Consider the following 27,133-nt stretch of genomic DNA (forward strand, 5'->3'; position numbering starts at 1 on the left):
GAGTTACCTATTATAATGTAGACGTGGTGTGGATTATGTTTCTATTGGGGCATCATGGACACCCCAGTCCATATTCCCCGGGTCTTTGGTGGCCATATTGCCCCTTAATCAGTTGCAATAAAAAAATTAAAATATGTCCTCTCCACGAAGTGCCACTTCAAATAATAAGTACACAATGCCTAGTCTAAACAGTACTCTCTTGAACTTACCTTAAACACATTGTAATTAAAACTTAATTGAAACTGAATTTAACTGAATTTAATTCAGTTAAAACAAAGAAATTTACTTCACCTTTAAAAATTCCAAGTTTATGCTCTCAGAAATGAATGCATAATCCAAACGACTGAAGTCATTTACCATGTGTCTCTACCATTAACGCCACCTATTTTGGCTATAATAAACTTTAATCTAGAGTCACCTGGAGCACATAGGAGTGGGGTTTCCATATTTCCCCATTCTCCCGAGACCTGCCATGTAGGCAACTTATTAAGACTTAGAAATCAGAGTAGGATTAACATAGAAGCTTAGCAATACCTTCCCTGAGTATGTTTATGGCCCTGGATTCAATATTCAAAGTTTCGTTTTCCCTACCTAACTGCTCTCCAAGATAACAAAAAGTAGGCCCTAGCTAAACTAGAATTTTACTGATTGTCGATTGGGTTCTCTTACCAAATATAGGCTATGTCTAGCCTAATAATCTTGTTAACCTTTCACTTTCACACCTTTTCTAGAGCATTGGGTAATTATTTATTGATTAAGCACTGGTACTTGTGTATTATATAATACACACTTGAGAAGTGAAGTTTGATGAATGCTAATGAAATAAAGCAAGATATGATGAAAATTCAATATTTTAGTAACAAAATTATGAAAACAACCGCAAAGAAATATGAAAGGGAGACTGCCTAGAGTGCATTATATCAAATACATAACCTTACCAAAATACCAACTAAAAACTTAATTAATTAAAGTATAGCTATAATGTAGTTTCCCAACAAGCCAAGGGTATTTGTCTGGTATAGACAGCATGAAAACCAGGTATTGTCTCATGTTCACAATACAAGTTCTCAAGTGTGTGTTACATAATACACAAGTACCTAAGCACTTAACATAAACATGGTATAAAAAAAATAGTAAATTACCATTAGATTCCTGCTTTTATGCTCTTTCCAAATATAATGGTTGCTTATCAGACAATGCATCCTACCCTTCTGATTATCTCAGATATAGCCCTAATAATAGCCTACATTTTTCTACTAATGAAAATTTAGTTAATTATTTGGTGGGTTGTCTCTTCTGAAGGAAAGATGGTAAACATATATATTAACTTACCTCTAAAATCAAAATTTCATCCTGAATCCAAATATGACATTCATTGCTGTTGCAAATTTAAATGTTAAGCCCTAATAAACTCAAAGATTATATATTATATATTTCCCATGTATTTATTGATTCTCAATTTTGTTGCCATCAATTCAATTTATGGGTAAACTGGGTTTTGACAAGATTTGTACTAACACAGATATATGAGCCATATCTAAAATAAGAGAAAAGGTTATCCCCATAGAATTAGAGAAAAAGTTAATCCATCAGGACTACCTCTGATGGTCCTATATATACTCCTACCCTAATAATATATTTGTCCCTAATAATTGAATATCATCATATAGCACAACATTGGTTCTTTATTTGAAACAGGTTTTCTGCAGTCTTGACTTGGTGCAATCTCGTTTTGCCTGGGATTCTTTAACAAAATATTAATAATATTGTAAAATACTACATATATTTTTGTACAATATTGTTATTATTGTAGAATATTATATTATACAAAATATTATAAAATGTGAATTGAAATGATTTTTAAAAGTGAGTAACAGTGAAAGGGAACATTAAAGCCTAATCTGATTCACAGTAATATCCTGCATAATATAGAGCAAGATTTTTAGTAGTTTCTTCTAGTTTTTTTATGCATTCTTGGGGCTAAACTTGAGACTGTCAGAAAGGGGGATGGAGGATATTATAAGAAAAGCCACTGTGATATTTGGTAATGGCATAAAATAAATAAAATATATGGTAATGGTCTAGAATTGCGGCTCTTCAGAAGGGAACATCCTAGAACAAAAACAGGCACATTTCTAGGTTGTTAATTTTTATGGTTTTGTTTGTATTTGTGATAACTAATTGTTAGTCCCTTTCTAATGGTCTTATAGGCTATATAAAAAAAAACTAACAATTGATGAGAACTGATCCAAAAATAGAAAAAGACAGAAATATGATTCATTGATACTTGCTACATAGGCTATTATAAAGTAATTATTTATTTTATTCAATACAGGAAAAAGCCATACACAGAGGAACAATATTCTACCACCAGGGCATACTATTGTCTTGTATAGTGTCATAAAAGTTTGAAGGTTAAATCTCCTGAAACTTCTCTTAGTTTGAAGCACACTGTAATTAGCATTTTGCAAAATAATTAATAATTATTAAAAAAAAATAATTAAAAAAAATTAATTAAAAAAAAAAATTAAAAATAATAATTAGCAAAATTGTTGACACATGTTTGTGAAACTCCATCTGGTTATCAAAGTGAATACCTAAATCCCTTACTGAATCTGCAGATGAAATAGGTGTATCACCAAGAAAATAATGATAAGTCAAGCTTTTCAAAAAGTAATGAAGTACAAAACATTTTTGATGGTTTACAAACATGGAGTTCAATTTACACGAATCATTTAGGCCATTCATATCCTCTTGAATAAGGGATACGTCTGCCAGGGAGTTGACACTTTTTTTAGCAGAAGCATCCCAAGGCTCATTTCACTGGGGGGGGGGGCATCTTTGTAAATTTTACCAAATCGCTACCTGATTTATGCTGAATTTTTTGCAGAAATCAGGAATTTTGATAAATTTCTGCCAATTCTGCAAAATTTCTGCCGAAATTTTCGCCTTTGGTGAAAATTTTACTGAATGCCAAAAAACGTTGGGGGGGGGGGTACCCCTTAATATTGCTCCTTACTTTCAGTTGAAAAAAACCTGTTTTTTTATTTAATTTCTGATTGATTCTTAAATAAGGCTGGGAAATCTGGCGCCCCCTTCATAGAAATGTCCCTTCCTCCATGCAAACATCCTCCATGGAAAGATCTTCCCATGTAATCCCCTCCCCCCCCCACCAGAAAAAATCCCTCCTGAAAAGGTCTGTATGCTTCCCAATAACCCTTACTATATGTAAACAATGGGCAAAATTCATAACTTGCAGCCCTTTCCCTGGGGACTATGGGGGATTAAGTCGTCCTCAAAGACATGGTTATTAGATTTTTGACTATGTTCAACAAAATGGCTATCTTAAAATTTCGTTGGGTGACTTTGGCAAAAAAATGAGTGTGGGAGGGGGCCTTGTTGCCCTTCAATTTTTTGGTCACTTAAAAAGGGCACTAGAAATTTTAATTTCCATTTGAATGAGCCCTCTTGTGGTATTCTAGGACCACATGCATCAATTATCTTTCTTCTGGCAAAAAATACAAAATTCCACATTGCTGATAGGAGCTTCAAACCTCTACAATAGGGTTTTCTGATATGCTGAATCTGATGGTGTAATTTTCATTAAGATTCTATTCCTTTTAGGAGGTGTTTCCCCAAGGTGTTTCATTAAAATATTATATTTTCATCATATCTTGTTTTATTTCATTAGCATTCACCAAACTTCACTTCTCAAGTGTGTATTATATAATACACAAGTACCAGTGTTTAATCAATAAATAATTACCCATTGCTCTAGAAAAGGTGTGAAAGTGAAAGGTTAACAAGATTATTAGGTAAGGCCGTATCCAGGGGGGTACCCGGTTTGACCCCCCTCCCCCGAAATTTTTGATTGAGTCAAAAATTAGTCGAAAATTAGTAAAACCTTAGTAAAAAACTAGTAAAATTAGTCGAAAATTAGTAAACCCCCCCCCCCCTGAAAAAAAATCCTGGATCCTCTCTTGTGTTTCCCTCTTTTTTCCAAAATAAGGCATTTTTTTTTCAGGCTTGTAACTTTGGATTGGTAAGACTAACTTGACGAAACTTACACATTTGAAATCAGCATAAAAATCCAATCCTTTTGATGTATGTATTGGTATCAAAATTCCGTTTTTTGGAGTTTTGGTTACTATTGAGCCAGGTTGCTCTTTACTTATGCTTTAATACCACAAACTGTTTGATACTAATTAATATTTATCTTTCATATACATGGACAGTAGGCTCCTAATCTTGGGTATAATATAGATAGTGTTATATAGTTTGGATTGGCTGATGGTTGGGACTGGGCTTTTTTGTATTGGCTTACTAAAATATAAGCTTTTTTTTTACATTTAAACTTATACAAAAGTTACTGCTACACTCTAGCGTATTTAAATACATTTATTATACTTTACAAGACTTAAATTAAGGTTGAAAAATTCCCTGATAGTCTGATTTAGATAGCTCAACTGTTACCATCAGTGCATTTATAATTGGTAGTGTTTATATAGTCAAGATGCTAAAGCTTAACTAGTACTTAGGGAAAAAACTTAGGCAAATCCAATGGTGAAATGATCCACTTTCTAGGTTGTCTAATAGAGATTTTATAGTGATTAATTAAAAAAGAACTTTCAGAAAAATAAGTTTTTCTAAGAAAAGTAAAGGCCGTTTTAAACTTAAGCTCAGCAGATACAAATACCTGTTAAAATTCAAACTCAAAACAACCAGAAATTACTATTAAAGATTAAATGTAACCCAAAACTAACAGAAATTAAATAAACAATCATAGCTAATAACATACAACAAGTAATATTATAAATAACTAAATAGATATTAAAGCGAGTAATGATTAGATCAAATACGGAAATCAAGCTTAAAAAAAAAAAATATTTTGCAATTGAAGTATAAATGAAACTGAAAACGAACAGAAATTGAATAAACAATCAATGCAAACAAACATACAATAGATATTAATGTAAATTAATAAATAAATATTAAAATGAATGAAACTTAAATTGAATATGCAAATTAAGCTTGAAACAAACAAAATCACTACAAACAAGAGTTTGGGTATGACATCCTTCTCTCGCTGTAAAAGTCTAAAACCAACTGTGTCATTGGCGCTTTACTGAAAACCAATTTTACGACAAATATTTTCTTTTGCACTTAATTGTGAAAATAAACATTAAAATTATAGCAAAATTTTGAACTGATGAGCTTTCAGCAATTACTATCATTATACATCAAATATTCAGTTTAATTTATTAGCTCTTTTTAAACTTGTTCAAGACAAATATAGTTTCACTACAAACATGAGTTTGGATACTGCCTCCTTCCTTAACTGTAAATAAAAACGAAGTTTCCTGCATCATTGGCGCTTAACTGAAAACAAATTATATTACAAATATTTTCTTTTCCAGTTCTTACAGCATTGAAGATAAACATAAGATTACAGTGAAATAAATTCTTGAACTGATGCATCTTTCAATAATTAATATCATTATTCATCAAATATTCAATTTGATGTTGTTTATACTTTGCAAGACTGTTCAAGAAGAAGAAGAAGAAGAAGAAGATTTTTATTTGAATAAATCAACATAACAAAAAAACATATACCCCCAACAGAGAGCAAAGCTCGTAAAATTGGGTATTAATAATAATAAAAAAAAACAAAAAAAAAAACATTTCCTCATCATAACAAAAGAGAGAAAGAAAAAAAAAACCTGGTTAAAGAATAAAGAATCAAGATGCGTATAGTTTTCAGTAAAGCGGCAATGACGCAATAGGTTTTAGACTTATACAGTGACAGAAGGAGGTGATACCCAAACTCTTGTTTGTAGTTATTTTTGTTCGTTTCAACATTGATTTAAATAATCAGCTTATGTTTCTCTCACTTTAAGATCTATATATTCATTTCTATTAATATCACTTGTATGTTTGTTCGCATTGATGGTTTATTTAATTTCTGTTCGTTTTAAGTTTCATTTATACTCCAATAGGATTGTTGTTTATTTAATTTCTGTTCGTTTCGGGTTTAATTTATTCTTTAATATTAATTTCTGGTCGTTTTCAGTATGAATTTTAAAAGGTATTTGTATTTGCTGTTGTTAAGTTTTAAATGGTCTTTACTTTTCTTTGAACAATTTATTTCTTGGAAAGTTTTTGTTTTAATTAATTTTGTTCGTTTTTGATTGCAAAAAGTTTCAAGTTTTTAAAAATTCTTATTTCAAAATCAAACTTTAAAAAAAAAATCAAATGTTCATCAAAGCGAAAAAATGGGTTTGTGTCAACCTCGGAATTTTTATTATCTCTTGTTTGAACTATTTTTAACAAAATGGCTATCTCAAGATTTTTATCGGATGGGTTTGTGGAAAAAGGGCGTGGGGGGGGGGGGCAATTAACCTTTGGTCTCTTTTGACTCTTTAAAAATGAACTAGAACTTTCTGTTTTCAATCAAATGAGTCCTCTCTGAAGTTTATACAAGTATCCCTTCTATAAGAACCATATATATCCCTAGAGTATAACTTACAACGCCTGTCCCTTGTGTTGTGTTGACACAACACAACACATCCGGGTTGTGTTGACATCGGAGTTTTTGCTATCTGACCTTTAAACTATTTTGAGAAAAAATGGGTCTCTCAAAGTTCTTATCGGATGGGTTTGAGGAAAATAGGGCGTGGAGAGGGGGGGGGCTAATTGCTCTCTGATCTCTTGATTCGTGAAAAGTGCAGGCCTCCCACTGGGTTCATAATTATGAAAAAAGTTCATATTTTTAACCTAAGTTCATAAATGGTTCATGATGTTCATATAGTTCATATTTTCTTACCATCAGATGGAAACCACTTGCTATTGTTGTCGTTTTCCTTGTAAAGGACAAGCGAAGCAACTGTGCAAGAGTTTTATTTAAAACTTGTCAAACTGTAACACTGCATGTTTTGTGAAGATGTGGAGCTTCTCCACGTCGTTTTCTGAAACATGTGCGAAGTCGATGGCTAACCCTCATTTCTTTGGCTAAACCTTGTTTCAGCTGAGAGACTTGATGAGCAATGGGGTGCTTTCAGTGAGTATTTCCTGAAATTCATCCCTAAGAAAAGACCAGAAACGATGAAGTCCAGCGGATACCGAGAGATATCTAGCAGTCTCGAGTGTACCACAACCAAAGCATTAGTTCTCTTTGTCATATTTTTTGGAAACCTATTTGCTCAGTTCACAGAGTTGTTTCAACGTAAAGAACCACGTATCCACATTCTGTATGACGAAATGCGTCGACAAGTAATGATGACCACCAGCAGTTCTGTCAAGCAAAGTGCTTTGACTGATATTCAGAAGAAGAAAAAACTTTCTGAGCTCTCCCATTCAGGCGGGGATTTTCTTCCATCTGATAAAGTAGCATGCGGTGACGTCATGGAAGAATGCCTGTCGAAGGTACAAAATGTTGATGCTCTGAACTTCAGGAATAGTGCCAGAACTGCTTACCTGACCGCTTGCCCCTATATTGAAGAGAAATCACTAAGTCAAAGTGCCCTTCAGCATTTCTGGTGCCTGCGGCTGGATGATTCTGGAGACAAGAAAAAGCGACTTTGTGAAAATCGTTGGGTTTATGCCTTTCGTGAATACTGAAGCTGCCAGTGATGAATGGAACTTGTTCCAGCTGGAACTGAGTTTGTCTAAAAACATGACTTTATCGACGATTGATGTTTTATGGAACTCGGTTTTAGTCTGAAAAACTATCAAGGACAGACAGAATATCCATTTGCTTCAAAGATAGTAAAAGTAGCTCTCTGCATTTACATGGGAACGCTGACGTTGAACGTGATTTTTCCTGGTTAGGACGGATCATGCCCTAGGAAAATTCATTGATGAAAGTGAAAATGCTCAATTCTAGACTGATAGTCTCTGACGCTCTAAAGAAGTTTTAGAACAGGCCCGAGTTAATCCCTATTACCATAGAGTTGTTGAATTTGGGGTGAAATGCGTGTCAGAGCTATAAACTGTACCCGGAGACTCAGCCATCTAAACAGGCTGAAGAGGAGTCCAAAAGGAAAGAAGAAGAGGAAAAAAGAGGATGTTATGTGGGAAGAAGATCATTGAATACCTGGAAAAAGATTTAATTGAGAAGAAGTCAGTTGAAAAGGAGAAGAGACAAGTAGCAGAAAAGGCTTCTTCAAGAAGCTAATAATAACCTAAAAAAAAGCCATAGATACCAAAGACTTTGTAGAAAGTAGGATCTAAGCTTTGAACTGTTAAGAATGTAGATTTAGATGCGAAGATTTAGATGCGCGAAGAAGATAAAGCAGCCAGAGAGGTTGATCTGATACAGAGCAGGGTAAACAAACGAAAGTTGTCCTTAATTTCGGCATATTTTACCAAAAGAAACAAGTAGAGTGGAGTATTTTGTAGTGGTGTGTTTTGTACTGTTTTATTGAAAAACTCATGAAAAAGTAATACCAAAAAACAAGAAGAATATGGGCACCAGCGATGAAAACACCAACTGTCCATGGACAGTTTCTGTGGTGCACATATCGTAAATTTAGGTTCATAATTGGTTCATAAAAAGTGCAATCAAAAGTTCATAAAGTTCATATTTTTGTAGACAAAAGTTCATAAAGTTCATATTTTTCACAAAAAATCTATTGGGAGGCCTGAAAGTGAACAAGAACTTCCAATTTCCAATCATATGAGCCTTCTCTGAAGTTTATACGAGCATACCTTCCATAAGAGCAATATATGCCCCCAGAGCAATACTTACTACGCCTGCCCCGGGCCCTGGGGTGGGGGGGGTGTCAACACAGTGGTTTTTCTTATCTGACCTTTGAACTATTTTTTAAAAAATGGCCATACATAAAGGAGTTTCTGTTATATGGTCCTTGGACTGTTTTTAACAAAATGGCTACCTCAAATTTTTTATCAGATGTATCTGATGAAAAAGGGCTTGGGGGGCTAGTTGCCCTGCGATCACTTTTGACTCTTAAATAGGGCACTAGAACTCTCGATTTTCGATCGAATGAGCCCCCTTTGAAGTTTGTACGAAGACCCCTTCTATATGAAGTGCCTCTGGGGAAAAAAATAAATGCAGTGTGGAGGGGGGGGCTAGCTGCCCTCCGATCACTTTTGACTCTTAAAAAGTGAATTACAACTTTCAATTTCCAATCAAATGAGCCCTCTATGAAGTTTATACAAGCATCCCTTCCATAAAAAACGTATATGCCCCCAGGGCATAACACAACGCCTACTCCCGGGCTCTGGGGGGCTGTGTTCACACCAGAGTGTTTTGTTATCTAAACTTTGAACTATTTTTAACAAAATGTCTATCTCAAAATTTGTATCTGATGCATTTAGGGCGTGGAGGGGCGGGGGGCTAGATGCCTTCGGATATCTTTTTACTCTTCAAAAGTGAACTAGAAGTTTCAATTTCCAATCAAATGAGCCCACTCTGAAGTTTTTACGAGCATCCCTTTCATAAGAACCATATCCCCCAGGACAACACTTACAACGCCTATCCCCCGGTCCCTTGGGGGAGTTTTTGTTATTTAATTTTTGAACAATTTCCAAAAAATTGGCTATCACAAAATTTGTAGCGGATGGGTTTGGGGAAAAAAGGGCGTGGGGGGGGGGCTAGTTGCCCTTAACTCTCTTGACCCTTAGAAAGTGAACTAGAACTTTCAACTTCCAATCAAATTAGCCCTCTATGAAGTTTCTACGAGCATCCCTTTCATAAGAACCATACATGCCCTTAGGGCAAAACTTCCCTGGGCCTTCCCTGGGCCCTGGGGTTTGTATCAACACCAGAGTTTTTCTTATCCAATCTTTGAACTATTTTTAACAAAATGTCTATCTCAAAATTTTCATCAGATGGGTTTGGAAAAAGAAGACGTGGGGGGGGGCTAGCTGCCCTCGGATCTCTTGACTATTACAAAGTGAGCTCGAACTTTTAATTTCCATTCAAATGAGCCCTCTCTGAAGTTTATACGAGCACCCCTTTCATAAGAACTATTTGCCCTAGGGCATAACTTACAATTCCTACCCCTGTGCCCTGGGGGTTTTTTGACGCCACCTGAGTTTTTGTTATTTGACTTTTGAGCAATTTTTAACTCAACGGCTATCTTAAAATTGTTATTGGATGCATTTGGGGAAAAAGGGGCGTGGGGGTTAGTTGCACTCCAATCTCTTTTGACTCTAAAAACTGAACTAGAACTTTCAATTTCCAATCAAATGAGCCCTCTCTGAAGTTTTTACGAGCATCCCTTCAATAAGAACCATATGTTCCCCCAGGGCATAACTTACAATGTCTGCCCTCGGGCCCTGGGGGGCTGTGTCGATTTCGGAGCTTTCGTTATATGGTGCTTGAACTATTTAAAAAAATGGCTATCACAAAGTTCTTATCGGATGGGTTTGAGGAAAACATGGCATGGAGGGGGGCCTAGGTGCTCTTCAATCTCTTTTGACTCTTAAAAATTGAACTACAACTTTCACTTTCCAATAACCTGATCCCTCTCTGAAGTTTATACGAGCATCCCTTCCATAAGAACCATATATGCCCCCTGGGCATAACTTACAACACCTCCCCTGGGCCCTGGTGGGTTGTGTCGACACCTGAGTTTTTGTTGTGTGATCTTTAAACTATTTTTAACAAAATAGATATCTTAAAACTTTTTTTGGATGCATCTGGGGAAAAAGGGTTGGGGGGGGGCTGGTTACCCTCCAATATATTTTGACGCTTAAAAAGTGAGCTAGAACTTTCAATTTCCAATCAAATAAGCCCTTTCTGAAGTTTATCCGAACATTCCTTCCATGAGAACCATATATGCCCCCAGGGCATAACTTATAACCCCTGCCCTGAAGACTATGGGGGGAGTGTCCTGCTCAAACATATAGTTTCCAGAAATTTCAACTATGTTGAACAAAATGGCTATATCAAGATTTCGATTGGATGCGTTTGAAGAAATGGTGGGCGTGAAAGGGGAGTTAGTTGCCTTCCAATCACTTTCAACTATTAAAAAGGGGACTATCCATTTAAATTTCCAATCGAATGAGCCCTTTTTGAAGTTTCTACGACAACACTTTCTCTAAAAACCTTATGTGCCCCCAGGGCATAACTTACAACCCTTGCCCTGAGGGCTGTGGGGCGGTTGTTATCCTCAAAGACCTAATTTCCAGTATTTTCAACTGCGTTGAACAAAATGGCATCTCGGACTTTTGATTGGATGTGTTTGGGGAAAAGGTGGGCGTGAGAGGGGGGTTAGTTGCTCTCCAATCACTTTCGACTATTAAAAAGGGCACTAGCCCTTTGAATTTCCAATTGAATGAGCCCTTTTTGAAGTGTCTTCGACAAGGCTTTTTATAAAAACCTTATATGCCCCCAGGGCATGACTTACAACCCTTGCCCTGAGGGCTGTGGGGGAGTGTCCTCCTCAAAAACGTAACTTGAACCTGGAAAGCAGCTATACTGAGCAAAATGGCCACCTCCAACGTTTGATTGAATGTGTTTGGGGAACTGGTGGGCGTGGAAAAGGTGTTAGTTGCCTTCCAATCACTTTTGACCCTCAAAAAGGGCACTAGAACTCTCGATTTCCAATTGATTGAGCCACCTTTGAAGTCTCTACGACGACCCCTTCCATATGGAGTGCCTCTGGGGAAAAAAAAATAATAATAATAAAACGTTGGGGCCGTATAGCCTTTACTATAGGCAACGCTATAGTGTTGCCTCTGATCTGAATGAAAGTAGTGATTAGCTTACTACTGGATATCTTACCTTGTTTGAAAGGACTTTTTGGTCACTTAAAAAGGGCACTAAAACTTTTAAGTTCTGAAGTTTTTTCCTGGAAATCCAAAAATGCATAACATTTTCCTCAGGCAATTCCACCAGAACATCTCCACATGCAAAAGTGAATAGGCAAAGACAAATAAAAAGAATTTTGTATAGGAATTCTGTCAAATATCCCCAGCGTAAAATTACCCCTAGAACGTTTACCCCTGGAAATTTCCCTCAACATGGAAACTTATCCCCATGGAAACCTGTCCCCAACACAAAATCCTCCCTCCCTCTGAAAAATGGTTGCATACTTCCCAATAAAAAAACTATGTGTAAATGTGTAAACAATGGGCAGTTTTTTTTTATCTTAAAGGCCTATCCCCAGGGGATGGAGGGGCCATGTTGTCTTCATAGGTATAATGTTTTTGAGTTTTTTAACTCTGCTAAACAAGATGGATATCTCAAAATTTTGATTGAACGTTTTTGGGAGGAAAGGGGGCAGGGGAGGGGGCCAATTGCCCTCCATTTCTTTTGGTCACATAAAAAGGGCACTATAGCTTTTAATTTGTGTTCAAATGAGCCCTCGCTTGATATTCTAGGACCATTAATTTGGTACAATCACCCCTGGAAAAAAATAAACATCCATCCATTATCTTTCATCTGGCAAAAAAAAAAATCACCAAATTCCATATTTTGGCTGATGGGACCTTGAAACCTCTGCAGTAGGGTTCTCTGATACACTGAATATGGTGGTGTATTTTTTTTAACATTCGTTGACTTTTTAACGAAAGGGTTAAACGAAAGGGTGTTTCTTCCCTATTTCGAAAATTGAGCAAATTTTCTCAGGCTCCTAGCTTTAGATGAGTAACGCTAAACCTAATGAATCTTATGTATTTCGAATCAATATAGAAAGCCAATTCTTTTTATGTACTTATTGGTATATAAATCCTGTTTTTTTAGGGTTTTGGTTTCTATTTAGTTTGTTACCGAAAACTGTTTTATTATATTTTATGAGCAATACTTTAGTTCTGTCTTGTTTGTTTTCTTTATCTCAGTTTTAAAAGCATGAGAAAGCATATTACAAAAAAGTGGTAAGGGTCAATGAAAGTGTGGCCCTACTGTTTATCAACAAGTATAAGCTTTCGCTGAAAGTGTCAACTTAATTCCCATAGCCATTCATGAGATGTTAAGAGTTTGCTTTTTCTGTGACTTTGATGCACATAGTAGCAGTCTATCTTTGACTTGGCTATACCAAGTTTGCCTAAGATAGGATGAAACTTGTTCCTATTTTGGCCAAGCCTTAGTTCCATTTGTCTACTATCTTAATCAATTGGATCTACAAGGTCAGTTGGATCAGTTGGATACCAGGAAATGTAAGAAACTTGAAACAAGAAACACAAAATAGTAAAAACAAATCTACTAAGCAATCAAAAAAAAAAAAAAAAAAAAAAAACAAGATAGAAAGTAGAACATAACTGTTATGCTGAATTCATGAATTCATGACATAAAAAAAAAATTAAAAAAAATGTTCAAATTTAGTACACTCTAGTAACAACAGAATGCTGGTCATTTCCTATTCTGTCCATTAAAGTAAATTATATATTGGGTTTGTTGTCTTGAATAGAAATGGCTAAATTAAAAAAAAGGAAATGCCATGTTACAACCTACATCTATATGTTTCATTTTGTAATATTCATTCAATTATGTGGGTTTATGGCATGCCATGTTTTATTAGCCTAAATTCACAATTTTGCTGTTTTTCTGTTACTGTTCACAGTATGTGTGTAATTTTCCTTTTTATTTGTATAATTTACAGTGATCAGCAGTCTTTTGGGAACTCTTAGTTCATGAATTCAAGATCAGATTTTATAAAAACTTTTCTGTAAATTTAACATAGGTCATTCTTCATAATTTGGAAAAAAAAGTCCCTTGAGCTAGCTATTTTCTTCTCTTATTAGGACAATTTAATACCCAAGATGGTAGAAATAGGTATATATTATGTCCTAGCCTTGGTAAATCTGGTGTACGAAAAGAAATAGCATTGGTTATAGACTGCTGTGATTTGTGCAAGCAAAATAATCTTAAGTTAGAACAGAAAGTTAATCTATGTTTCAGATAGTATTTATTTATAGGCACAAAGTTTTTTTTCATAATAGCATATTTTACGGCGATAGGCAACTAGAAATGTAGAAGGTCACTTGATGTCCAACTTGTTCTCCACTTAGTTTTTGGTTTTCTGAAGTTGTAATTGCTGGCTTTCCTTTCAAAGGAATCAGTTGTTTTTACTGTGATCATTTAGGAATAATTTATGATTGAAAAATATGATAATTGGTAAACTTTTATTCATTAAGAAAAAACTCTCAATCAGACGCATTGTTTTAACTCTAATTTCCTTCTCATTAGTCCCCTTGGGCTGCCACTTTTGGGAGCAAAACTGGAACGCCTCTTTGTTAAGATGGTGGCGGGTATCCCTTTGAACTGTGCATGATGTCTTCTCTGAACTGAAATTTGGTCCCTTAATTGGCATTTATATATATATATATATATATATATATATATATATATATATATATATATATATATATATATATATAATGTATATATACATACCTGTGAATATTTTAGCTTTCTTTTGGTTGATATTTCTTATCTTTTGCATATCAATAACCTGCTTTTGATTAGCCATTCCAAAAATGGTCTATCCCATATGGCTCCTAGTGTTTCTGCTGCTTTTTCTCATGTTTGCCTTGTACTTTGTAAAAAAAAAAATCTACATTCAGGATATGCAGCTTCAACATGTTATTGTCAAAGAAACCCAGAACACTACTGGAAAAAAAGCAAGCAAAGCAATATTAAATGGGGCAAACAATTAAGTTTATCCTAAAATTTTGCTACTGCTAATCCCCTTCATTGTAATAATTTCACTACCCCTGTTGTAGATTGTATCTGGTAGTTTGATATCTCTATTACTAACAGTTTTCTGAGTTTGCATTTGCAGATTTTTACTAAAATTATCCACACTGACTGTGTAAAAATTGTTATAAACCACAATAAATATAGTAGACAGGCTCCTGCCCAAACTTACTTCACCATGTAGGGTTTAGTTAAGCCTGAATGATCTGGAATGGTTGTAGATACAATATGTGGTAAAAGTTGAGTAAAGAAAGTTGAATGAAAAAAGGAAAAGGAAACTTAAAACACTTTTGGTATTTTCCAGTCTGTAGAACTCTGAAAAACTAGTGCTTTACTGAAAACTGAGCTGACTTGAGTTTTTAAGAGAATTAATATAGTATACTAAAATTTATTGATTCCATGGCTGAGGAGAGCCTTATAAATATATCCTTTCATTTTCTACAGGCTGCTCAAGGACTTCCTGCTCTTAAGAGAACATTTTGCTTTTGGGGCTCAGTTTTGTGTTTTCAGTAAAGCACTAGTTGTTCTAAATTCTTCAGATAGAAGAAAATATTACGAGTTAGTTTGTTTTAACCTCTTTGGCAATTATATGTTACATAAACTGCAGTTAAATTTTTTTTGCTTCAAGTTTCAACTTTGCTCTTTATTTTCATCAGAAAAGGTCTTTTTTATCACCAAACAAGGTTTCTATAAAATTTAAGTAAATACACATAATATAATAATAATTAATGTTCTCTTGTAATGTTCTGGCACTGGTTCACTTTACTTCACATTTTATGACCATTCTGTCCTATATTGCTTCATGTCTTTTTCATATTTTTGAGAATGGTATTATGAATTGAATATAGATATAATTTATTTAAGATTTTCTGTTTTTCTTCGAGTCTACCTTGAACAAAGAACAGAAAATTGATTATTCTGGATTTTAGCTAGCTTGAAAATTGATCCAATGCTCAAAAATTCAGAATTTAGTTTAGGCCTTTTTTTAGTCTAACCCTAAGTAAAATAGCAATTAAGATTTACAATTAATCATTTTTTTTATGCATAAGATCCGGAAATAACATTTTGTATGTCAAAAGATGAAGTCGAAATGGTCAGATGCAATTCTTTTTTATGATTTATACTCTAAGGTAGAGATTACTAACAGAGGGAGTGACAACCCTGAAGTTTGAGGTTTGAGAAAGGATATAGTGGGTTATTTTATAAAGTTTTCATATAGAATTACCTAATATAATATATAAATATTAGCAAGAAAACTGTTTTTAAACTATGAGATGAGCGCTTCACTTTTTTGTATTCCTTTAATCTTTAGTGTTTACAGGTAGTTACTGGGGGTCACTATGATATAGACGCGCTTTACTTTTTAACACTTCTTTAATCTTTGGTGTTTACAGGTAGTTACTGGGGGTCACTATGAAATAGACGCGCTTCACTTTTTTGCACTTCTTTAATCTTTGGTCTTTACAGGTAGTTACTGGGGGTCAGTATGAAATAGACGCGCTTCACTTTTTTGCACTTCTTAAATCTTTGGTGTTTACAGGTAGTTACTGGGGGTCACTATGATATAGACGCGCTTCACTTTTTTGCACTTCTTTAATCTTTGGTGTTTACAGGTAGTTACTGGGGGTCACTATGAAATAGACACGCTTCACTTTTTTGCACTTCTTTAATCTTTGGTGTTTACAGGTAGTTACTGGGGGTCACTATGAAATAGACGCGCTTCACTTTTTTGTACTTCTTTAATCTTTGGTGTTCACAGGTAGTTACTGGGGGTCAGTATGATATAGACGTGCTTCACTTTTTTGCACTTCTTTAATATTTGGTGTTTACTGGTAGTTACTGGTTGTCACTATGATATAGACGTGCTTCACTTTTTGCACTTCTTTAATCTTTGGTGTTTACAGGTAGTTGCTGGGGGTCACTATGAAATAGACGCGCTTCACTTTTTTGCACTTCTTTAATCTTTGGTGTTTACAGGTAGTTACTGGGGGTCATTATGATATAGACGTGCTTCACTTTTTTCCACTTCTTTAATCTTTGGTGTTTACAGGTAGTTACTGGGGGTCATTATGAAATAGAAGTGCTTCACTTTTTTTCACTTCTTTAATCTTTGGTGTTTACAGGTAGTTACTGGGGGTCACTATGATATAGACGTGCTTCACTTTTTTGCACTTCTTTAATCTTTGGTGTTTATAGGTAGTTACTGGGGGTCACTATGAAATAGACGCGCTTCACTTTTTTGCACTTCTTTAATATTTGGTGTTTATAGGTAGTTACTGGGGGGTCACTATGAAATAGACGCGCTTCACTTTTTTGCACTTCTTTAATCTTTGGTGTTTACAGGTATTTACTGGGGGTCACTATGATATAGACGTGCTTCACTTTTTTGCACTTCTTTAATCTTTGGTGTTTACAGGTAGTTACTGGGGGTCACTATGAAATAGATGCGCTTCACTTTTTTGCACTTCTTTAATCTTTTGTCTTTACAGGTAGTTACGGTGGGTCACTATGAAATAGACGCATTTGACTTTTTTGCACTTCTGTAATCTTTGGTGTTTACATGTAGTTACTGGGGGTGACTATGAAATAGACGCGCTTGACTTTTTTGCATTTCTCTAATCTTTGGTGTTTACATGTAGTTGCTGTGGGTCACTAAGAAATAGACGCGCTTCACTTTTTTGAATTTCTCAAATATTTGTTCTTGACATGTAGTTGCTTTGGGTGTGTCAGATATATACTCTCTTGACTTTTTTGCACTTCTTAAATCTTTGTTGTTTACAGGTATTTACGGGGGGTCATTATGATATAGACGTGCTACACTTTTTTGCACTTCTTTAATCTTTGGTGTTTACAGGTAGCTACTGGGGGTCTCTATGAAATATACGCGCTTCACTTTTTTGTACTTCTTTAATCTTTGGTGTTTACAGGTAGTTACTGGGGGTCACTATGATATAGACACGCTTCACTTTTTTGAACTTCTTTAATATTTGGTGTTTACAGGTAGTTACTGGGGGTCACTATGATACAGACGCGCTTGACTTTTTTGCACTTCTTTAATCTTTGGTGTTTACAGGTAGCTACTGGGGGTCACTATGAAATAGACGCGCTTGACTTTTTTGCACTTCTTTAATCTTTGTTGTTTACAGGTAGTTACTGGGGGTCACTATGAAATAGACGCGCTTCACTTTTTTGCACTTCTTTAATCTTTGTTGTTTACAGGTAGTTACTGGGGGTCACTATGATATAGACGCGCTTGACTTTTTTGCACTTCTGTAATCTTTGGTGTTTACAGGTAGCTACTGGGGGTCATTATGAAATAGACGCGCTTGACTTTTTTGCACTTCTTTAATCTTTGTTGTTTACAGGTAGTTACTGGGGGTTACTGGGGGTCACTATGAAATAGACTTGCTTCACTTTTTTGCACTTCTTTAATCTTTGGTGTTTACAGGTAGTTACTGGGGGTCACTATGATATAGACATGACTCTGAAGTCTCCCAAAGACGAGGTGTTGTTTCAAGCTGTTCAAAAACAATATGACTCGCACACTTTTAATGCTGGAATGGAGGGAACGTATTCTGCATGTTTTAGCAATGAATTTTCTACATTTTCTCACAAACTAGTCTATGTTGATTGGCAAGTTAATAATGAGGAGCCGCTACCAGGGATGGAGGCCAATCCAACTGCAATGACACAGGTATTTATTGAATGTGTTAGCTCTCTGCTGCTACTAAAGGTCACAATATAAAACCAGCCAGGGTCATTGCAGTGGCAAGCACTCTTTTTTCTGTCCATCCTCACATAAGAATTCTGCTCCCCCCTTCTAAATAAAGTAACCCAAGATCTTGAAAAGCTAGGGTATATAAGGTGTAATAGGTAGTACCCTTACCTGGTATTGGTCCAAAACACCCCAGCCCTTAAAAACGGAAAAATAGTTGACTGAGATTAAACCTTTTTCTCTATGACCCAATCCCTCTTTAGAAAAGCCTTGAACTTCTCCCTCCTTTTTCTTAGGCTGATATATACAGGATGTATGACACCTCATCGCTAAGATTTAGGCATAGACTAGACCAACCCTACGAACAGGGGTATTCCTTAGGCTGGTGATGCCCAGGACAAAATTAATTACTGCCCCCTCCCTCCTGAATCAAACATTAGTTTAAAAAAAACAAGCCATGGCTATCTCCAGCCATGGTGACCAGAGCAGCTTTCCTTGACCCCCCTCCCCTTTTGAACAGCCAGTATAGTCATTAATTACAACTAATTAATGTAATATTAATAATACAATTAAAATATAAATAACAAAATATAATACAATCTTTGTCCATTTTTATAAAACACAATTCGTTTTAAAGCACATATCGTAGTACGAATCGATATTGATACGGGACTAATCGAAGTCCCATATACTTATTATTAATGTTTCAGGACTCTGAGTAAGTAAATAATTTCTTATTAGCTTTGGACCTCAGTAAGGTTTAATGGCGTGAAATATTTCTAAAATTCAATTAAGATTTTGTTTTGCAAAAATGTTGCCATCATTAAATTTATAAATTACTTACTCTCCAAATTTATTGGGTTATTTTGTGCCGGTGGTGGCCCAATGGATTGATCTCTGATTGGAAACACGGGTCTAGGGTTCCATCCCAACTGTTGGAGGGCTTATGCAAAGGATTAGATTAGGTTTGAACTAGTTGTTTTTTAGTGTCACATTTTATTTTGGAACATTTATTTTGTTTTGGAGTTTTTATTTTATTTTTTTTTGTATAAACTTATTTATTTTTTTACTATAAATTTATATTTGTTTATATTTTATTTTGAAATTTTTCTTATCCCCGATATGTAATCTTATTTTCGCGCCTCTCTAGATTATAAGTAGGAGCAACTTTAAATTGTAACAACAACCTCAACAAAAAACGAATAATAGTTGTTTCACTCTGCTTCATAAAACCTTTAACATTGCTGTAGCTTAAGACTTTACATTATGTTGTGTAATATTTTTTTGTATATTTTTTTTTTGCAACACGAGTGGTTACATATTAACCTGAGCTCTATGTTTTTACGAGTCCGAAAAACAGGTCGGGGAGGGGTGGGGTACTTAAACTCCCTACGATAAGTTGATGCGCCGGTATTGGATAGATAACATAGTTTCGCTTGATTTTGGATGACCGATAAGCTAATTTTGACAAGTTTAAGAGTATGCCAGCATATTTTATTAATACCCAGGGCTGAACCCTGACTGTGGGCCCCATGAACAAAAAAAAAAATCAGGGGTCTCCTAGAGTAGAGTGTATTTTATCATAATAATTAGAAATGCGTGTAAGAATTGCAAGCAGAGGTTCTTTACTTAAAATAAGTTGACATTAGTTTGAATCCCCTCGTCTCTAGGTAAGATAAGATATTTATTTAAAAAAAAAACAAGTCCCGAAGTGCCGAATTTGAATTTCAAGGTCAATAAATAAAAGCAGGACAATGAAGTAATAGAAGAATCAGGACTAGAATTGGTTAGAAAGTAGAAGAATAGCTAAAAAAACATCAGGATGTCAGTATCATCAGCAGCAACGATCTTACAGGCAGCTTCAGTGGCCTTTTCTACGATTTGAACATCAGATCGCTTTTACCCCCTTCAGAATGGGAAACACTGGAACCCCTAGCTTCCAAATGGTTACCGAGCAGCTTCAGAAAGCGAGTTTTATTCTGCTTATTTGAAAAGACTAGAGGTAAAACTGTTGTAGAAGCGAGAAAAAGTGGGTAAAAACCGTGAGTAAGAAAATGGGCAACAAAAAAGAAACGGGTTGGAACACAATATTATTTGCCCTGAAAGGCAGAATTGAAACGGAAAATCATATTGGATACCGGAAAACATAACGGAAAACTTTGTTTTTGTTTTCATTAAATTCAACAAAAATTTGTTTTTTTTTCTTACTTATGTATTTTTCTTACTTTTGTATGAGTCAGATAAAAATGTTGGGGGATTTTGAACCGGGTAATGGTTCTTTGTGAATGTTTTTGTTTAATATGATTTACTCGTGCCCCAACCATTTAAACATTTGCCTCTCAATTACTTGGACTATCTGTCTTGGCTTTCCTCTGTCTACAATTACCCAGCGTCTTGATGCAACCTATTGCAAAATACTTGATAACTTCAATTCAAAATCAACGGAAGCTAGCTTCCATTTGGAAGCTAGGGGTTCCACTGTTTCCCATTCTGAAGGGGGTAAAAGCGATCTGATGTTCAAATCGTAGAAAAGGCCACAGAAGCTGCCTGTAAGATCGTTGCTGCTGATGATACTGACATCCTGATTTTTTTTTTTTTTTTTTTTTTTTTTTTTTTTTTTTTTTTTATAGCAATTCTTCTACTTTCTAACCAATTCTAGTCTTGAGCCTTTCTGTTTATCACCCTGCAGCACCTATATTCAGGCTTAATAGAAATGAAGGGAGACTAGCGATTAATTCATAACTCCTCCTACCTAACTCCTCCTAACCTCCTAACCATTTGTTTAGGATCAATAGGTTGTTTGCATGTATTTTTTTTTTTTTTTGCTTTATGTTTAACAGACAAATTAAATACCTGATTTTGTTTTAATAGATAAGGTAAATGAATTAATTTGACATACAAAATTCGGTTCCATAAGCTGCGTTTTGTTTGCAATCTTTCGTTTTTCAGGCTTTTTGGAAATTGAAAATACACACGAAACCCGGAAAAAATTATCTTGCACCGAGGTAGAGCATATATTTTATGGGTCTAGGCGTTTACCCCCCTCCCCCCTCTGAAAATTCCCCCCCACACACATGGAAAATATTCCCTTGAAAATATCTACCCACGGCTGGTTGGTATCCAATCACTTTCGACTTGAAAAAAAGGACTAGAACTCTCAATCTCTGATATGATGAGCACCCTCCGAAGTTTCTGCAACCATGAGGTGTAGGTGGGGATGCGGAAGGGGTAGACAACAATGAAAGGGGTATGAGAATCAATAAATCTCGGCAAAAAACTAATAATTGTATTAAATTTTTCAGATGGAGACATCAGCCCAGTCTGTACACGAGAATCTGAACACTATAATTGATTACCAAACTCACCACAGACTCCGCGAATCTCAGGGTCGAAAGAGAGCCGAAATTATTAACGATAAAGTCATGCACTGGTCTATTGGTGAAACTGTTGCTATTTTAATTGTTAGTGTTGGACAAGTGTGGATTGTTAAAAGCTTTTTTGATGAAAGGCGTCCAATTTGAATTTAGGTATTTTTATGACAAATGATGTAATGCATCATTATATTTATGATGTATTAATGTCTTAGTTTTTGTTTTTTTGGAGTTCTTAATTGTTTTCAAACTGATATCTGGCCAAGAAAAGAATTAAGGGTGTATTTTTACAAGGCCGTACCCACGATTTTTTTTTTGAGGGGTTTTACTAAAAAAAAATTTTTTTTTTTGGGGGGGGGGGTTCACAAAAACCTCAAAAACGCATACAAAATTTGTTTATGTCCATTTTTGTTACGTTTTTACGTGTCAGACACACATTGGGGGGGGGGAGGTCAAACTCCCTAACCCCCCCCCCCATGGATACGGGCTTGTATTTTTATTTGTAAATCAGTTTATTGCCGTGGTGATTTAGACCAGTGCAATAAATTTTTTTATGTGCCGTGTGTCATCATTAACCAAGCTTGCCTCGGGGAAGAGCAATGGGGAGGGGGGTTAATCCCCATGAATTTTGACATTCTTACAGTATCAAGGACATCAAAATAAATAAAAAAATCATTCCCAACCCCCTCCCCTTGGACCCAATTTAGGTATGAAATCCATGATTTTCTAATATTTCTGTTTTAGTTGTTCTAAAGCTATGAAGTCTTTAGGGTAGCAACACATTTTTGTCACTGTTGCCATTTTGAACTGCAAAAATAGATAAGCCAAGCGAACTAGTTAAATTTAAAATTATTTTCGTCCGTAAAAATTCAAATATTAACAATCAGTTGATTACCGAAGACTTTTTGAACTTTGACTTTATTGAATTTAAACACACAAATAAAACACAACTCCAGGGACTGATCAATGATCCCTAGGGCCTAAATCTAGCCCTTGGAGAACTCGAGTATCCATATTAATATATCACTGATTATTGACAAAACAACAGTGTTAAACTTTGAAACAGAAAAAATACTGAAAAAAAGGCACTGTGCATTACATAAAAAAGAGATAATCCGCCTAAACACTATTCATTTGTACTAGTAGAAAGAAGATGTTTTTATAATTGTATCGAACTGACGGAACTGAAACAGAATCTTTTATTTCCAACGGAATACTGTTCCATAATTTCACTCCAGCGACAACTTCGCCTTTATAAGAAAGCTACACCTTCTTTATGTCTGATGCTTTGTGTTTTTAGCGTAGTTTTTACTGATTTTTTTACCCACGTTTTTTTCTTCTTATCTTCTTTTCTTCTTAAAGGCGTTTGGAGGTCTATTCCAGTAAAAAATTTATTTCCAGTTTTTGCCGAATTTTTAAGACATATATAGTTGTGTAGGCTTCCACTTAGCAATTTAAATAATCGTATTTCATTTTCATCGTCCTTGGTACTTTATGATGTACGGTGCAATCCACATGGTTCATGCTTTATATGGTTGTGTAAATTTCCACTTAACCAATTCAAACAATCATATTTTATTTTTATTGTCCTTGGTGCTCTAGTGAAATTGGTGGAAAATGCTTAGAAACATGTACGTTTCTTTGATACCCCTCCTTGTTTAAGTCATGTTAATATTTATCCACTTTACAACCAAGACCGTACCCGGGATAGGGACTCTGTTTGTTTCCCTGTGAGTAGCTACATCTAAGGAAAACTTCAAGGCCATATAATGGCTTTAGGATCTACCTGTTAGTGACCTTCATTAAATACCAAATATCCCCCCCCCCCGCTCTTGTATACTTCCCCTTTCAAACCTCTAAGTAAAAGAAAAATAAATAAAAAATGCACTTTAAAAAAAAAACTGCGTTATGAAACAAAAAATTCTATACTGATTTTCATGAAAAAATTGGAATGTTTATCTATAACTTCTCAAATTCCAGATACTGTATTAAACAGTTATGTGCTTCTGTTTATATTTAAAATGTTTTTCTGCCATAACGACATTGCTTGTCAGGATTGTCAGTCATTGCATCATTGCCGTCATAGTTATCTGCCATGGCAACATTGTTTGTAATGGCCGTCTGCCATGGTAACATTATCTGCTCATCTAACATCGCTTTTTAACGGCAGTTTTGTATGAAAAGCGAATTAGACAAAATAGAATAAAAGAGTGAAATAAATTGAAAGTGTCTGTCTACAATGGTAATGCCAACATCGTAATCACCAACTCAAAGTAAGTGTTCACAGGTCAATCTTTACTAAATAAGAATCAACATTTCTGTCATGTCCAACAAGTAACAGTGCTTAGAGATACAATGGTAAGGCGGGGGGGGGGGGGGGGTTCGTTGTGTCGGACATGCACATGTTTAATGTCCCTGTTGTCATTCTATCTTAAAAAACGAGATCAACTTTGGAAAAGTTGTAAAATGATACAGAAAATTTCACTTGAAATAGCTGTCTAACGCGAACATACGCATTGCAAAAGCTTAATCTTTAATAAAGAAGCAACAATTTTTCTTATATCAGAGAAGTACCAGTACTGGAAGATTAATGTTGAGACAGAGGGCTCTTTCTTTTTTAATCAAATACGTGTAATTAACTTTGAAATTTAAACAAGTTTTAATGCCATTGTTCTTAGATACTACTACCAAAAAAAGACTTTTAAACTTTTTAATATGATCATTATATCAATTTTGAAGGCTTGTTCGTACATTTTTCTTTTTTAAAGAATCTCTTGGAAACCATCTGATAATATAGCTTACACGGGACAGTTGCAACCTTCAGGTAATAAATATCCCTCTCTGTCTCAGGTTTTTTTATACTCACCTTTCATAATATCTGCTGAATCTGATGTGGACATAGATTACTTTTTGGTCCTTGTGGAACTCCTTTCCGTCACGTGTATAGATTTTCGTCTATGAACGTCTATCACTCTGTGTGTATGTTGCATTCGAAGTTCTATTCATTCATATAGAGTGCCTTGGATGTTTATTTGCCATCCAGGTAGTTCAGAAAAAAATAATCATTTTTGTTAAGATGATCATTTAAGTTTTTCAAATTTGACAGGAGAGCAAAAATGAAGTATTGTGGATTTTGTTGGAAGTTTTTTCTTTTGAGAATAGTTATTTCAAACCCTGTAAAAATATAATGTGTTGGCAATGCTGGATCAAACTCCCTCCCCCTTAATTTCTTCATGAAATACTTTCTTGTGTTTCTTTTATGTTCTATAATAACAAAAAAAAATGGATAATAAAATCGCAGCATTTTGTTATTTTAACTTACCCCCTCCCCCCCTGCTGATGCCCATACGTTCTATAGGGTAGTAAAACAAAGAATCAGAAATTAAGATCAACACTGAGGTTTTATAAGGTCAATGAAAATACAAGACAAAGTTTCTGGGAAGACAACCGCTTCCCTTCTTCAGTGCTATAAGAGAAAGTTTCAAAGAAATATGTTTACATTTTCTGAGAGAAAATGCAAACGAAATAAACCGCAGAAAATAAAATAAACATTGCAGAAAGCAAAAAGGACTAAAAACTAATTGGAAGAATCAACGCTGGAAAACCCAACAAATAAAAAACCACTCACCAACGTCTACGACTAATATTTCTCCAGATTTTCTGTGAGATATATACGCATATTTCTCCCAATTTCCAAATGTTTCTAGTACTCACGGATATTACCTCCCGAAATATTCATCTATTATTTTTGTTGGCCTTATTGAACCTCATTACCAATCTTCATCTTTTTATTCTTTGTTATGGCAGGCCAATGTGATAGGGGTAAGTATAGTCTTACCCCTAAACAGTCTTTGAAACAATTTTATCATACTTCTTTCTTCTGTCCTTACTGACGAGGCATATTAATCTTAATTAATTACATTCATCCAGGCTTAATTAATTACATTAATCTTAATTAATTACATTCAGCCATTGTGATTTACGAATTTATAGTAGTTAAACTGACCTTTGACCAGAGATGTTACAGTTCAAGATAAGCCATACCCAGTTTCGAGTCAGTCACATTTATGTACAGCTCTAGCATAGCACACTTTCCATGATGTGCAATTAATTATTTAGGCTATATTGGTTTTCGAAACTCAAGCTAATCTAATTGTTGATTTTTCATTTATTGTGTTTAGTCATTACAGCCTATGAAATATATAGCCTATAAGCATTACAGCCTGTAAGCATCAAGTTAAATAAAATTTAACTTGATGCTTTTATGTGATATAGGATATATTCCGATTTACTTTTTTAAAAATTATATACTGAAATATTGATGTATTAATTTCCTGTCTGTTAAAACTTGCTGCAGTTTAATATTATTATGAGCAGTAAAGTTACATTTAATAATTTATTTATAGCCCACTTGATAAAAAAATACATGACACTCGTGGAGTAATTGAAAAAGAAAGAACCAGAAACTAAACATCAACATAAAACTAAACAATAAAAAGAAGTAAAGATCATTACAAAAATTATTAACAAAAATATAACATTATAAATTATATAACATTAACAAAACTTATCTGACAAAAAAACTGACAAGGTGATGGAAGCACCCTAGTCTAACCGGAGTATCCTCTGTAAGCGTTCCAGATAAAAATAATATATTTTTAACCACGCCATGTACAACAATTAAATTAACTAAACAGATGGACTAAGGGATGATGGTCATTTGCTATATTAAATTCGGGGGATGGATAGCCGTACATCAGTGCTGGAGTTGCCTGCCTAGTTAGCGAAAGATTACGGCGTTTGACTCTCACAAATGGCGAGTTCTTAATAGAGGGAATGTATATTATTTGAAATTCTAAAGGAATTAGTGAACTTTATAGAAATTATAGTTTATTTCTGTATTAAATGAAGGAGAATTTGGGTGGGGGTCTTAGTAGTTTAGCTGCTTTATTATTCTTTTTTGTGTTTTTATTATTCTTTTTTGTGCTATATTATTATATTTGTGCTGAAAATCCTTAGTGTGATTTCTGTTGAGCCAGCTATGTAGAATCAGGCACAACTTACATGTAATGGGAGGAATAACTTTAAAAGCTAAAAGAATATGAGCTGCCATGTAGCACCAGTTCTGCCATCTACCAAACCCGATATATATCGTAGAAAAATCAAGTAAAAAATAGATGAAATAAATCTAAAATGACTGTCGTGACAGTCAAACAAATGACTGTCATGTTTGCATCACTAATGTGACGCTAACATGGAAGTGTTTACAACTAGGTTTAAGGAGACTTGTAACATCAAAACTTTATATTTGTAGTTTTCCTATAGCATTTTTTTTTATTAGCTATATATTTATATGACAAAAGTATCAAAATAGTTCTAACAACT

General features: G+C 34.8%; 1 protein-coding gene across 1 annotated transcript in view; it reads left to right on the plus strand.

Moving 5' to 3' along the window:
- The window catches only part of p24-1 (transmembrane emp24 domain-containing protein), a 34,889-nt gene extending 10,565 nt beyond the window's left edge, over positions 1 to 24,324 (plus strand). Inside the window, exons 2-3 of the mRNA XM_089105613.1 lie at positions 18,111 to 18,356; positions 21,680 to 24,324. Of these exons, the coding sequence (XP_088961739.1) occupies positions 18,111 to 18,356; positions 21,680 to 21,898 (465 nt within the window). The 3' untranslated portion in view covers positions 21,899 to 24,324. The remainder of the gene's footprint in view (positions 1 to 18,110; positions 18,357 to 21,679) is intronic.
- Positions 24,325 to 27,133: the final 2,809 nt, after the last annotated feature.

This window comes from Artemia sp. Qi Xiang Cuo, chromosome 19 (genome assembly GCF_049724085.1).
Source record: "Artemia sp. Qi Xiang Cuo chromosome 19, ASM4972408v1, whole genome shotgun sequence".
Taxonomy (NCBI): Eukaryota; Metazoa; Arthropoda; class Branchiopoda; order Anostraca; family Artemiidae; genus Artemia; species Artemia sp. Qi Xiang Cuo.